This window comes from Stenella coeruleoalba, assembly GCF_951394435.1.
Source record: "Stenella coeruleoalba genome assembly, chromosome: 11".
Taxonomy (NCBI): domain Eukaryota; kingdom Metazoa; phylum Chordata; class Mammalia; order Artiodactyla; family Delphinidae; genus Stenella; species Stenella coeruleoalba.
Genome location: NC_137157.1, coordinates 75,269,632 through 75,285,707, shown reverse-complemented (window position 1 = coordinate 75,285,707; position 16,076 = coordinate 75,269,632). Strand labels below are relative to the sequence as shown.

At 35.1% G+C, this 16,076-nt stretch overlaps 1 protein-coding gene across 8 annotated transcripts in view; it reads left to right on the top strand.

The window, feature by feature from the left end:
- DNM1L (dynamin 1 like) overlaps positions 1-16,076 on the top strand; it is a 64,211-nt gene that overhangs the window by 34,929 nt on the left and 13,206 nt on the right. For all 8 annotated transcript variants that reach the window (XM_079936398.1, XM_079936397.1, XM_079936396.1 and 5 more), the window contains 7 exons: positions 437-483; positions 892-963; positions 2,207-2,293; positions 8,051-8,213; positions 10,625-10,745; positions 12,135-12,266; positions 13,194-13,400. In XM_079936398.1, the coding sequence (XP_079792524.1) occupies positions 437-483; positions 892-963; positions 2,207-2,293; positions 8,051-8,213; positions 10,625-10,745; positions 12,135-12,266; positions 13,194-13,400 (829 nt within the window). The remainder of the gene's footprint in view (positions 1-436; positions 484-891; positions 964-2,206; positions 2,294-8,050; positions 8,214-10,624; positions 10,746-12,134; positions 12,267-13,193; positions 13,401-16,076) is intronic.

Below are 16,076 nucleotides of genomic sequence, written 5' to 3'. Positions count from 1 at the left end.
AATTTTTATGAGTTACACGTAAATCTATTATATATGCTTTTTGCATTATTATTCAGTATGACTCATAAGTTTTCTTCTTTTAGCCATTAGCTTGAGTATTTTCATCAGATAAACTGCTTTTTATGTGTAAGATATTTAAAAACAAAGTATACATATTTTACTATAATATGAGGAGAGGTAAACAATTTTATTTGTTGAAATCTAGATTTCAAATAGTGGGAAGACCTGTGAGCAACTCTGAAATTAGTCGTTTCTGAAATACCTGGTACAATTCTTAAAATGTGAGAGTATAATTTAGCAGATCTTAAAATATACGTTAACTTGTAGTTAATGGCAAAATAGGAAAAAATAATATTGTACTGCCTTTTTGAATTCCTAAATAAAGATAAAAAGTAATTTCCATAGTTTCCAATAAATGGAGTTTTTCTTTTTCCAGGGGTTGAAGCAGAAGAATGGGGTAAATTTCTTCACACCAAAAATAAGGTAATTGTAGAAGAATATGGTGAAGAAGTAACATGTTGAAAACATTTTTTGGGGGTACAAGTAGTTGATAATTTAGTTTCTTATGATTGGCAATGTAGCATTGTTATCTTGAAGCAGCTGTTCCTTATAAAATAAATCTTAACATTTCTAACCATAGTAGTTTATTTGGAAAACATTTAAGTTGAGCCCTGTTCTCTCTGAGACTCTTAACTGTTGTGGGCTCAGGCAGCTTTGAAAAACTGATATAAACTATGACTCTTTGGCTCAGAAAAAATATATGTGTATATTAGAGTTTGTTTACTAATTCTCTGAAGCAGATCCATAGACATCCTTGAAATTTATCAAACCCTGCTTAAGAACTTTTAATCTTATTTTGAATACCGTGTTTTTTGTTTCAATAATTTTTAGCTTTACACAGATTTTGATGAAATTCGACAAGAAATTGAAAATGAAACAGAAAGGATTTCAGGAAATAATAAGGTAGGCATCTCTTTAGAGCTGGAAATTATATCCATTGATAAATATATCATCAAGAGTATTCTGGTCTTTGAAACTAATGGAGTATTTTCCCAAATATATAAAAACTTTATTTAATACCTTTTGTTTCTTAGAGTTTTTATATGCTATCAGATATTTCATTTAGGTGTTTATTCTTGATCTTGAGATTTATATATCACTTTATTATGTAACTTTTTAATTTAATAACTTCCTACAGTGTTATCTTTTTCTGCTGGATTGACTGTATTCTAATTTAAGAAGCAATATATAACTTACAAGATCCATGTATTTTGAAGAGCTCTTTTTCTTACCTGAGTAAGGCTAGATTTACTTATGAAAGCAAACGGGAAATTAAGGGGTTTTTTTTCAATGAAAATGAAAAGTAATGTTAACAGCTGAATTGTCTTCTCAGATTCTGAGAATTTAAATTAAATTAGGTGTCTAAGATACGATTAATTTTGACACGAGGCACTATCACTGACTCCCTTAAATGCTTCTGTTTTCTCTCTCTTCTTTCTTTATTCTTATTACTTTTCTATTCCCTTCTCTTTTGTTGTTACCTACATTCTTGTATGGGTACGTTTAATCCCACAAGTGGGCCTTAGCTAAGTATTAATATTAAAAAATACTTATTGAGTCCTTTTATCTGCCGGATGCTGTGCTGGAGAGGTTTTTCCTGACAAAAAGGCATTTTTGGAGCCATGTTAATTTCTTTATGCCTATTCAGGATATTTGTCTCTGTTTTAGTGATTGACTAAGCTTTGTTTATTATTGGTCTCTGGGCAGGTTACCTTTTAGTTACTGCTGCTGCCGCCATACTTCCCTGATTTGGATAACTTGTTACCTATGTCTCACTCCCTGAACTCAAGAACTTCATAAATTTGGATAGTGATACATTATTCTTTTGTTCAGCACTAAGTCTATTAAACATATTTAAGAAACGTTATCTGCTGAGAATCCAGAGAAAAGAATGTGAAATAATATAGGGGAAATAAATTATGTATATTAATAGTATAAGGTTGGATGGGATTATAACCTATGGCTAGCTGCCTTATTTCCTATATGTTTCATCGGGTTTTGATTGTTGAAATGTTTTAGAAATCATGGTTTATTTAATATTTAAAAGCATCTAATGTATAATACTTAAAATGAGGTTTACTTTAGCATTTTTATTCATTGAAGTTTTAATGTGATTTTAATATGATATTTTAAAACTTATTTTTAGGGAGTAAGCCCTGAACCAATTCATCTTAAGATTTTTTCACCCAATGTTGTCAATCTGACACTTGTGGATTTGCCAGGAATGACTAAGGTAAAGAATAGTTGTTACTCATTGTGGGTATGGTCATGTTTGTTTTCACTTGAACAAATGTAGTTTTTCCTTAACCTCATATAGATTAATCAGCTTTTTTTTTGCAACTACCTTGATCTATTAGCAGCATTTGACATAGTTGAGCCCTTCTTTCTCCTTGAAACACTTTCTTTACTCTGCTTCCAGGATACCACACTCTAGAGGATTATTTCTGATCTTACTGGTCACTCCTTCTCAGTCTCTTTTGCTGGTTTCTTGTCTTCCCAGTGTCTAAACAGTGAGTGCCCCAAAGCTAAGTTTTTGGACCTCTTGTCAAAGGGGTACACCTAACCTCTTGATGATTTTATCCAGTCTTATGACTTTAAATGAGTGTCTGTATGCTGACAACACTCAAATGTCTCCAGACTTGTATATTCATCTTGTATATCCACTGTCTACTTGACATACACACTTCAGATGTCTAATAGGCATTTCAAACTTGATGTGTCTAATACCAAATGCCTGATCTGTCCCTCAACCTGACTTGATCTTTCTACAGTCTCCTCCATCTTAGTAAATGGCAACTCTGTTCTGCCAGTTGCTTAGCCAAAAAGTTTGTAGTCATCCTTGATACTTCTTATCCTACACCCTACTTTCTCTGTCAGCAAATCCTCTAGCTCTCCTTACCTTTAAAATACAGGCATACCTTGGAGATATTGCAGGTTTGGTTCCAGACCACGACAATAAAGTGAATATTGCAATGAAGTGAATATCGCAATAAAGCAAATCACACAAATTTTTTGTTTATCCAGTGCATATAAAAGTTATGTTTACACTATACAGTCAACCCTTGAACAAGGGTTTGAACTGCATGGGTCCACTTATATGTGGATTTTTTTCAATAAATATATTGGAAAATTCTTCTGGAGATTTGTGACAATTTGAAAAAACTTGCAGACAACTGCATAGCCTAGAAATACTGAAAAAATTAATAAAAATTAACTTACAAATCTATTATAAAAAGTTAAAATTTATCAAAACCTATGCACACACAGACTGTACATGGTGCCGTTTGAAGCAGAAAGAAATGTAAACAAATGTAAAGATGCAGTATTTAATCATAACTGCGTAAGATGAACTGTAGTACATACTGTACTACTGTAATAATTTCATAGCCACCTTCTGTTGCTGTTGTGCTGAGCTCAAGTATTGTGAATAGCCTGTTAAAATGCCGTGTGATGCTAATCATCTCTGCTTGAGCAGTTCATCTCTCCAGTAAATCATGGTAAAAGGTGATCTCTGTGGTTCTTGCATATTTTTCATCATGTTTAGTGTAATACCGTAAACCTTGAATTAACACCATGAGACCCATATGAAGTGCCACTAGTGATGCTGGAAGTGCTCCCAAGAAGCAGTGAAAAGTCATGATGTTACAAGAAAAAGTTGAATTGCTTGATATGCACTGTAGATTGAGGTCTGCAGTTGCCCACCATTTCAAGATAAATGAATCCAACTTAAGAACCATTGTAAAAAAAAAGAAAAGGAAATTCATGAAGGCAGTGCTGCAGCTATGCCAGAAGGCATGAAAACCTTGCACTTTATGTGCAATGCCTTTATATCTTGTATTGAAATTTCAACTTTTATGTGTGTGCTGGATTGCTGTAGGAAAGGCATACCTATAGACTATAACGTTATTTGAGAAAAAGCAAAGTCAACATATGACAACTTAAAGCAAAAGGAAGGTGAAGGATCTAAAGCTGTATAATTTATTGCCAACAAAGGATAGTTTGATAATTTCAGAAAGAGGTTTGGCTTAAAAAATATCAAGGTAACAGGAGGCAGCAGACAAGTTCTCAGATGCTATTAAGAAAATCATTAAGGAGAAAGGATATCTGCCTGAACAGGTTTTTAATGCAGATGAAAGTGCCCTATTCTGGAAAAAAATGCCACAAAGGACATTTATTAGTAAGGAAGAGAAGCAGGCACAAGGATGTAAGGAAGGAAGGGATAGGCCAGCTCTACCGTTTTGTGCAAATGCAGTTGGGTTCATGATCAGGACTTCCCTTATCTATTAAGCTGCTAACCCCCAAGCCTTGAAGGCAAAAGAGTCAGCTGTCAGTCTTTTGGTTGCCCCAAAAGAAGGCCTGGACAAAGAGAACCCTTTTCCTGGACTGGTTCCATCAATGCTTTGTCCCTGAAGCAGGAAGTACCTTTCCAGTAAGGGACTGCCTTTTAAAGTTCTTTTGGTATTAGACAGTGCCCCTGGCCACAGGTGTTGAAGTGGTCTACTTGTCTCCAAACCCAATGTCCCTTATTCACCCTCTAAATCAGGGGGTCATATGGACCTTTAAGGCTTATTACACATGGAACTCTATGGAAATGATTGTCAATACTACGGAGGAGAACCCTGTTAGAGAGAACATCATGAAAGTCTGGGAGGATTACACTATTGAAGATGCTGTTATTGAAAAAGCCATGAAAGGCATTAAGTCTGAAATAATAAATTCCTGCTGGAGAAAGCTGTGTCCAGATGTTGTGTAAGACTTCAGGATTTATGACAGAGCCAATCAAGGAAATCATGAAAGAGACTGTGGACATGTCCAAAAAAAAGTGGGTGGGTGGGTGAAGGGTTTCAAGATATGAATCTTGTAGAAATTCAAGAGCTAAAGTAGACAGTGCATGGGAGGAATTAACAGAAGATGACTTGATGGAAATGAGTACTTCTGAAACAGTGCCAGATGATGAGGAAGAAGATGTAAAAGAAGCAGTGCCCGAAAACAAATTGACATTACACGATCTGTCAAAGAGTTCCAATTATTCAAGACTGATTTTGACTTGGTGGAAGAAGGATTGGCACCATATAGAAACATTTTTAGAGTGAAAAAACAAGAGTCAGACAGAAATCATGATGTATTTCTGTCAAGCTACACTGAGTGTGCCTGCCTCTCCTGCCTTCCCTTCTGCCTCCTCCACTTTTTCTGCCTCTATCACTCCTGACACAGCAAGACCAGATCCGCCTCTTCTTCCATCTACTTCACATGAACAACGATGAGGATGATCCACTTCCACTTATTGAATAGCAAATAATCATCATGCCATAGAGTTCTGTTGTATATGTGTGTGTCTTCTTGTGAAATCTAGTAACTGTATGGCAAGAACTGTATGAGAGGGCTTCCCTGGTGGCGCAGTAGTTAAGAATCCACCTGCCAATGCAGGGGACATGGGTTCGAGCCCTGGTCCGGGAAAATCCCACATGCCGTGGAGCAACTAAGCCCATGCGCCACAACTACTGAGACTGCACTCTAGAGCCTGCGAGCCACAACTACTGAGCCTGCGTGCCACAACTACTGAAGCCTGTGTGCCTAGAGCCCATGCTCCGCAACAAGAGAAGCGACCGCAATGAGAAGCCTGTGCACGGCAACGCAGAGTAGTCCCTGCTCGCCACAACAAAGACCCAATGCAGCCCAAAATAAATAAATTAAAAAAAAAAATTAGTTCCTTTAAAAAAAATTAAAAAAGAACTGTGTGAGATGTTTTCGTGTCTTTTGTCATCATTGCCTAAGTACTCATTATGTAGAACACCATGTACAAGACTTGTATTGAAATGGATAGCCTGTCTTTAGGTATAAGGTGAATGATATTTAATGTAAAATTAATAATGTGTTTTCTTACTGTTTTATAACTTTGCTTTCAAAGAATTATATTACCATGCAGTATGCCTTTCTTTTGTAATTGGAGAAACTGTGTATCAGCCTGTCATCACAGATAAGTGGTTTCCATACTGTATTATGAATATGACTTTAACACTGTATGCTATAAAAATTTTATAACGATTCACTCGTTAGTGTATAGGCTAGGCTACTGTGAAGCAATCATATCGATTACACTAGGCTACCATAAAGCAATCGTATTGCTGCTTCTTTGTTATCAATGTGTGAATTGTTATATATGTAAATAAATATGAATTTCTTTTTTACGTTATCTTTTCATTTTTGATATCTAGTGTCAGTAATAACATCTACAGTGTTTTGTTATCATATAAGACTATTGATGTTGGTACTGACAGAAGATTTATCTTGTAAACGGGTGACATAAAATATCGATAAATACAGTATTGTAAATGTATTTTCTCTTCCTTACGATTTTCTTATTAACATTTTCTTTAGCTTACTTATTGTAAGAATACAGTATATAGTACATATAACATATAAAATATGTGTTAATTGCCTGTTGTTGGTAAGGCTTCCACTCAACAGGAGGCTATTTGTAGTTAAATTTTGGGGAAGTCAAAAGCATATTTTCGACTACCTGAGGGGGTCAGTGCCCCAACACTGTTTTTCAAGGGTCAACTGTACTTTGGTCTGTTAGACGTGTAATAGCACTATGTAAAAAAGCGATGTACATACCTTAATTAAAAATACTTTATTGCTGAAAAATGCTAACCATTATCTGAATGTTCAGTGAGTCGTATGTCATCTTTCTGCTGGTGGAGGGTTTGAAATATTTCAAGAATTATTAAAATGTGATATAGAGACACAGAGCGAGCAAATGCTCTTGGAAAAATTAGTGCCAATAGACTTCCTTCTCACAGGGTTGGCACGAACCTTCAATTTGTAAAAAATGCAATATCTGCAAAGTGCAATAAAACAAGGTGTGCCTGTATATCTGGAACTCTGTCACGTCTTACAAACGCATAGCTACCATCCTGAGCTAGCCACTATCATCTCAGCTGGATTACCACCATAGTCTCCTAAGAGGTCTTCCTCATAATTTATTAACTAAGCAGCCAGAGTGATATTATTAAAGTGAAAATTAGATTGTGTCATTCCTTGGCTCAGAATCTTTGTAGTGGCTTCCCACTTCACTCAGAGTAAAAGCTTAAGTTCTTAAAGAGATCTAAAGTATCTACTTGATCTGTCTCTATTACTCTTCTAGCTCCTTCTGCTCCAGCCTTCTGCTATTTTGTTCACTTTACTGGAATGTTCTTCCCCCAGGTATCTTCTTGTACCTCTCCCTTATCTCTTTCAGTTTGTGGTCATTCTCTCAAATGTCATTATCTGGGTGAGGTCTCCCCTAATTACTCAATTTAAAAGCATAATCCCGTTTAAAATAATGATTTAAAAGTATAAGCTTTTTTTTCTTTAATATTTATTTATTTGGCTGCATCGGGTCTTAGTTGTGGCATGCAGGATCTGCTAGTTGCGGCCTGTGGGATCTAGTTCCCTGACCAGGGATCAAATCTGGGTCTCCTGCATTGGAAGCGCAGAGTCTTAGCCACTGGACCACCAGGGAAGTCCCTAAAAGTATAAGCTATAACTAAGTATTCCTTAGCCTCCTGTTCGCCTTTATTTTTTCCATAGCCCTACCACCACCTAGATACTATGTATATATGAGTTTATTATCTGCTTCTCATCACTAAAGCTCAGTGAAGGCAGGAATTTTGGTCTTTCTCTTATTCACTACTGTGATATAATCTGGTATGCAGAACAGTGCCTGAAATAAAGGTTGCCAATAAATACTTGCTAATTGAGTGAATGAATGAATTTGTCTCTAGGCAATTAATATTGACCAATCCTTAACATGGTAGACTTTTGATATTTGCAAGATTACATTTTGAGACTTTTACATATTACCAAATTCATATATACTGTAGTATATAATTTCATTTTAATTATCTGTAAATGGAGTAATACCTATATTCTTTGGATTAAATGGAGGAAAAAAAAAAGCAGAGTTGATTTTTATTACTAGTTCCTTGATCATCTCTTTTTGGTCCAGGTGCCTGTAGGTGATCAACCTAAGGATATTGAACTTCAAATCAGAGAGCTCATTCTTCGGTTCATCAGTAATCCAAATTCCATTATCCTCGCTGTCACTGCTGCTAATACGGATATGGCAACATCAGAGGCACTTAAAATTTCAAGGGAGGTAGATCCAGATGGTAAGGACAGATGTTAATTTTTAATGAGATACTTGGTTAACATGGTAAATCTACCCTCGAGAGGAGTTTTTATTTTTAAAAAGACTATCTCTAGCTATTTTAAAAATAATGCTTTTCTATTTTACTTATATTATCAACTAGAAATTTTGGTGGAAATGGATAAATTGCTGTACAGGCTAGGCAAAAATACTTCGCATGATGTCCATATTTGTAATGATTACCTAATGATTTTAAAATAAGAAGATGGCTTCGCAAAAAGTTTGTTTTGTATAAATAAAATGATTTAGGTTTTTGAATGGCTGATTTCTAAGAATAACTGTCATGGTAGATAATCATTGTAGACTATTATAGTATAGTAGGTAATTATGGTATCTACATTCTGCAGAGGTTCAAGGCAGAGGGGATTCTTCGAAATATAGTTCATGCTGTGAGTCAGTATATGATACCTGACTAATGCTGCAGTGTGCATCTTATATAAGATGCCAGACTGTAAGTTATTATTGCTGCTAATAAATGTATGCTTTGCTGTATACAGGAGCCATTTTTTTTTCATCTGAGTATTGAGGGTCTGTGGGCAGTGTCATGTTTCTTATTTCCTACTTTGAATAAAAATTTAAAATAAAAATTTGGTAGGAAATGTTAATGCTAAGACTGCTAATTAAAATTCCTATAAACGGCGTCATTTCTTAAAATTTTTTATTTCAAGTTTTTAAGAAACTTTTATTATATGAGTAATTAATGTTCATTTTAGATTAAAAGATAAACTATATCAAAATGTTTATCTAAATTTTACTTTTATTATATAAAGTAAACTGTTAGGCATTTTATATACATTAATTCTATTTTAAACTGACCCTTGAGCCATAAATATAATCGTACTTTTGATCTAGTGATCTTAATCTAGTAATATAGTATAAGGCAATAATCCAATCCAGTATTATTTATAAAAAATAAGAATCAATATATGGCCCACAGTAGGAATGATAAGATAATAATAGAATATGGAATCATTAAAAAGGATGATTTTATAGATTTGGACCAAAATACAAAAATGCTTCTAATTGAAAAATGCCATATGTAAAATTGGAAATTATGCAGAGCAGCTGGAACTCTCATACATTGCTGGTGGGAATGGTATAGCCACTTTGGGAAAAAGTTTCTCAGTTTCTTAAACAGTTAAATCTGTAATTCCACTCCTAGGTTATTTACCGATGTTAAATGAAAACCTATGTTCATATAAAGAACCTGTATGCAAATATCTATAGTAGCTTTATTCTTAATCTCCTAAAACTGAGAACAACACAGATGTTTCTCAAATGGGGAATGAATAACTAGACTATAGTGTGTCCATACTGTGGAATACTACTCAGCAATAAAAAGGAATGAACTATTGATACGTTCAACAAAATAGATGACTCTCACAAGCATTATGCCAAGTGAAAGAAGCCAGACTCAAAAGGCTATATATATGATTCCATTTATATAGCATTCTGGAAGAGACAAAACTAGGAATGGGATAGTACAAGGAAATTTTGGTGGGGGTTGGAGGGCAATGGAACTGTTTTGTTTTGAGGTAGTGGTGACATTGCATTTGTCAAAACTCATAGAACTGAAAAAAAGCCATTAACCAAGAGATGTTTAAACTCTCATCCCTGGATCCTGTCCACGCTGCCATGGTGAATAAATGCTGGCATTTTAGTGGCAATGAGAGGAGCCAGCGATTCATTGAGCACTGTATCCGGGCCTTCCCCACCTTCTGCCTGCTGGGGCCAGAGGGTTCCCCTGTGTCCTGGTCCCTGATGGACTAGACAGGAGAAGTGCAGTTGGGGGTCACCCTGCCTGAGTACCGGGGCCAGGGTCTCGTCTCCCATATGTTGTTTGTCCACACCCAGGCTCTGGACAAACTCGGCTTCCCTGTATATAACCATACAGAGCCAACAAAGTCATACAGAAAATTAGTCACAGTCTGCATCATATCCCATGCCCTGTGATTGGAACCAGTGGAACTGTGTACCTCTGTGAAGCAGCCCTGAACCCAAGACAGTGTTGGGTGGGCTGGTTATGTGGCAAGAGATGCCGAGGGGTGGGCAGAAAGAAAGAATAAATTGTAATGAAGAAAAAAAAAAAAAATTCACTCACTAGGCATGAGTGAATTTTAAACAAATTTTTTAAATGCTAATAAAAAAGTTAGCCCGAAGAGCTAATAAAAAATTATATGTGAAAAATTTTTTAAATTAAACATGATGATTAAAAGTAGTTTTTAAAAAGTATTTGTAAGCAAAGGTTAGAAAAACATTACCAAAATGATGTCAACGGTAATGTTAGGTGGGATTATAGATTAGGATTTTCCTTTATTAATACTTAATAGCTTAATTTAATGGGTCATTTCTTTTCTTTTTTGCATTTACCAGGTCGCAGAACCCTAGCTGTAATCACTAAACTTGATCTCATGGATGCGGGTACTGATGCCATGGATGTATTGATGGGAAGGGTTATACCAGTCAAACTGGGAATAATTGGAATAGTTAACAGGTTAGCAATCAAGAATGGGATAAGAATTGCAGCATTCTCATTTCAAAGCAAATCTGAATTTTTTGAATCAGTCTGAAATGTGATAGTGTCCCTACTTTTTCCCCTTTTACTATAATCTTGGTATTGTTAAAGAATTCATTGCTGTAAAGGAATAGATTCACTAAAGCCTCCTGTAGATATTTTTAAATAGAAAGTGTTTCTAAAGTAAGCAGTGCCACAAAATGGAAGAAAATTTAATGGCTAGGCTTAAAAAGTCCCTGTCTATTACATTATGTATGAGGAGGGCACTGGATAAAAAAACGTATTATTTAGTTTACACCAGTCAAGTGTTCTTAGGGTGGTAGTATTTTAATAGATCGATTTAACCCCTAGCATTAGTGATTCTACATAACTGCCAGGAAGTGACTTGGAGAAATTTTATTAAACGTATCCTAATTATAAGTAGGTGAAATAAAAAATTGTGGAAAGGAAACTAACTACAGTTGAGTGTCTACTTAAGTTTTAGATGCTCTACTGTGAAAAATGTTTAAGGGTATCTCTTTGAACCCTTACAACGTCCCTGTGAGATATGTATATTGGTCTGTTTTATAATCAGAAAACTTGTTATACATTTACCAAAGTCACATGGCTGGTGAAAGCAGAGCCAGATTCAAATGGAGATCTTAGTCCAAAGCCTTTATAAAATAGGAAGCACTGAAATTGTCATGAGATCTGGGTTCTACTCCTAGTTCATCTACAAACTAGATATAATGTGGGTTTAAATGGCTCCTAACATCTTTGGTCTCAGACCTTTTAAAATGAAAATGTTACTAAGTGATGTCTTTACAGTTGTCTGCTTCTAATCACATGTCCTTCTCCCTCACCCCTACTCTTTTTTTTAAAAATTCCTATTATCTCTTTTCATGCAAGCAGGTGGTATAAAACTATTTGTTGTATTTGTAGATGGCTACTCAATTTAGTTGCCTGTCCATGGATAAAATATACAGTTGATTAAGACACACATATATTTTCACCTGTTTATCCCTGTTACTTAAGAGTACTGCTTTTGACTGTAGTTAATGGTAATGGTAATAATGTAATGGTAATAATGAGGCCTAAATTATTCAGGCATTGCTTACTTAAAAGTCACACAGTTTGAATCTTGGCTGAACTACTTAATATGTGACTTTGGGTAAGTTATTTAATCTCCCTGGGCCTTAGTTACTTTGCTATAAAATGGGATAATACCTATTGCATAGACTGATTGTGAGAATTAACAATTCATGTCAGGCATTATAGACAGTGCCTCGTGCCATCATCATTATCATCATTATCATCATCCTCATTATCCAGAGTACTTAGTACCACAGTTGACTTTAGTTGAACAGTTTTGTTATTTTTCAACCTTAGGAGCCAGCTAGATATTAATAATAAGAAGAGTGTAACTGATTCAATCCGTGATGAATATGCTTTCCTTCAAAAGAAATACCCATCTCTGGCCAATAGAAATGGAACAAAGTATCTTGCCAGGACTTTAAACAGGTAACATTTTTTACCTTTTGGAAAATGAGATGTTTCTGGGTTGCCAATAGGTGTCTGAGACCTTTGATTATCAGTTCCTTACATTTTTATAGTGTCCTTGTCTGTAAAATTTCACTTTTTGTTTCTTGTATAGTAGGTTCTTATAATGTAGATATTTATTTTTATTGAGGTGGTTGGCATTAAATCATCGTGTAGTCTAGGAATGCTCAAGTGAATTTTAAAATACCTTAATCATGAAATTCTTGACAGTCATTTTACTTTTGATGATAGAACTAGATGGCAGATGACTTCATTTCCATTTTGTATTTCAGGAACTGAATTAAGATTTATAATTTTCACATAACCTATTCTTAATTTAGGATGTCTTCTGTTCCTATTCATAAAAAGAATGTAAACTATACACCTTGAATTCTGAGTATGCACTGATGGTAGAGGGATTAGAAGGCCTTTCTAAATAATTTATAAATGACTGAAGTAAAAGCTATTTTCTTTTACTTTTGGCTTATTCCCTAAATAAATTAAAGGCTGATGGATATGTATCTTAACAAGATTGATTTTCACTATGCTGAGTATCCATTGTAAAAGATAAGTCGGAAACCAAAATAATGTAGGTGGAATTGGATTGAGTAGCTTACATTCTTTGAGGTAACTGCAATAATATAAAAATTTTTTTAAAATTTATATTTGATTCTCTAGCAGTTGCTACAATTTGATGGGTTGAAGGCACATTTAAAAAGCATTTACTAAGATGGTTTCCTTCATGTCATTTTTTTCAGGCTACATATTTACCTTCTAGTCTAAGATTGCATTATTTCCTACCAGGGCAAATTGACAGGTTTCCCTATTATTTGCATTTTAAAATTTGACCTGCCTGGGTCTTCAAAATACACAATTACTTTAAAATTCTTCCTTTCTCACCTTTGTTAGGCTACTGATGCATCACATCAGAGATTGCTTGCCAGAGTTGAAAACAAGAATAAATGTTCTAGCTGCTCAATATCAGTCTCTTCTAAATAGCTATGGTGAACCTGTGGATGATAAAAGTGCTACTTTACTCCAGCTTATTACCAAATTTGCCACAGAATATTGTAATACTATTGAAGGAACTGCGAAATATATTGAAACTTCAGAGCTGTAAGTAAGAAATTTCTCTATGGATTTGGTTACCTGGATTGATAGGTTAGATAAAGATAAAAGATAAAGATCTTTAGTTACAGTGACTTAACTCTGAGATTATCTGATTGTAATTTATTATCTGTAAAACAGGAATATCATTTTGTAGAAATGATAATGTCTCATATGTATGTAAAATGCTTTATAAATTATGTAAAGCACGGTAAAATTTTCAGGGCTTTCTTTAAAACAAGACTTTAATTGATAAGCATTTATAAAATTTTCATAATTAAAATATGTTTGTTGTTTCTTTAATACACACAATATAATTGTTCATGAAAAAATACAAAAATGCATATAAGTAAGAAGAGTAAAACATAAGGACAAAATTGCTTTTAATTACATCATTAAGAAATAATCCCTGTTACTTTGGCATTAATCTAGACATTTTTCTATGCTTCTATAAAACATATAACTGCCTGTAATACACATCTTTAGAAATCAGATGCTATGGAATCATTTCTTTAAATCAACATGTCACAAACAACTAGTAGTAATTGTATATTTGTACTCTCAGTCTTAAGATTTACATAGTATTTTACTTTTTAGACATACACTCTTATTTGTTCAACCAGTCCCCTACTATTGATAGTTTGCTTTCAGTTATACACAAATATAAACAATGTTGTGATGGACTATCTTTGGGCCATGTATCCAAGTAAACCCTTAGGTTAAATTTCTAGAAGTGGAATTACTAGATGAAAGGGTATATGACATCCTCAAAGTCTCTTATTATTGCTATACTATTAGTAGATTGTATTTTTTAAAATAAATTTATTGATTTTATTTGTTTATTTTTGGCTATGTTGGGTCTTCATTGCTGCGTGCAGGCTTTCTCTAGTTATGGCGAGCGGGGGCTTCTCTTCATTGCAGTGTGTGGGCTTCTCATTGCCGTGGCTTCTCTTGTTGCAGAGTACGGGCTCTAGGTGCGTGGGCTTCAGTAGTTGTGGCTCACGAGCTCTAAAGTGCAGGCTCAGTAGTTGTGGTGCATGGGCTTAGTTGCTCCGCAGCATGTGGGATCTTCCCGGACCGGGGCTTGAACCCGTGTCCCCTGCATTGGCAGGCGGATTCTTAACGACTGCACTACGCGGGGAAGCCCGATTGTATTTTTTTTTGTTGTTTTGTTTTGTTTTTGTGTTTTTTTGCGGTACGCGGGCCTCTCTCTGTTGTGGCCTCTCCCGTTGCGGAGCACAGGCTTCGGACGCGCAGGCCCAGCGGCCATGGCTCATGGGCCTAGCCGCTCCGCGGCATGTGGGATCTTCCCAGACCGGAGCACGAACCCGTGTCCCCTGCATCGGCAGGCGGACTCTCAACCACTGCACCACCAGGGAAGCCCCGATTGTATTGTTTTACTACTAGCAATATAAAAGAATATCCATTTCTCTAAACTCTCACCTTTAAAAAAATCTTTTAATTTTGAAAAATAATTATAGACTTATAGGAAGTTGCAACTAAATGTACAGGGAGGTCCCATTCACCTTTCACCCCATCTCCCCCAGCGTTGACATCTTGCATATCTGTAGTACAGTAAAAAGCAAGAAAATGGACATTGGTGCAATCCACACAGCTTATTCAGATTTCTCCAATTATACACATACTTCATGTCTGTGTGTTTGTATGTATGTATATAAAGTTCTATGTACTTTCGTGTGACCCAGGTAGCCTTCTATGTGAGTTAATACTGTAGAATATTTAACAAACTAATTACTGAATGGTTTTAAATGTATGCATATTAAGGGAAGTAAAGATTACTAAGATAAACCTTTAAAGAGTTCAGTGGGTAAGGTAGGTCAGGGTAACACAAGGGTTGATTAGGTGGCAAAAGGAGTATAATTTTTAATTAAATACTTCTTATTAAATATAATACATAACCAGAAAAGTGCATATAACATATGGACAGTTTTATAAGTAGTTAATTAAGCAATATCTTTGTAATTACCTAATCAAACCTTATTAGAACATTGAAGAGAGACCACTTTCATTTCTTTCAAGGATTGGGAGAGCTCCATAATTAGGAATGCATTTGGGTTGGGTTCTGAATAGAATATGGGAAGGCAGTAAGTAGAAGGGTATTTTAGGCTTTGGAACAAAAAAGATTAACGCAGGGCGAATTTGGAGAATGGCATATACAATGATGGGATGTAACAGGAGGTAAGGCAGGAAAGGTGTCTAAGAACAAGACTGTGGAAAGTCTAGTATCTTCAGAATTTGAAGAACTTCCTACTATAAAAAAACAAAACACTTTTGGTCACAGGAGTAACCCATTTTAGAAAGATATTCTGGTCATTATGGAAACTATTTGGAGAAGGGAAAAGTTGGAGGCAGAGAGACCAGTTATTGGTAATTTTAACTATTTTAAAGTATAATACGTAGCACTAAGTATATTCACAGTATTGTACAACCATCAAATAGTATCTATTTACAAAATTTTTTATTACCCCAACAGAAACTTTGTATCCAAATAAGCAATATCTCTGTGTTCCCCTCTTCCCCCAGCCCATGGTAACCTCTGACTTACTTTCTGTCTATGAATTTCCTTGTTCTAGATATTTCATATAAGGAGAATCATACAATATTTGTCCGTTTGTGTCTGGCTTATTTCACTTAGCATAATGTTAGGCTGGTATCTTCTGCCTA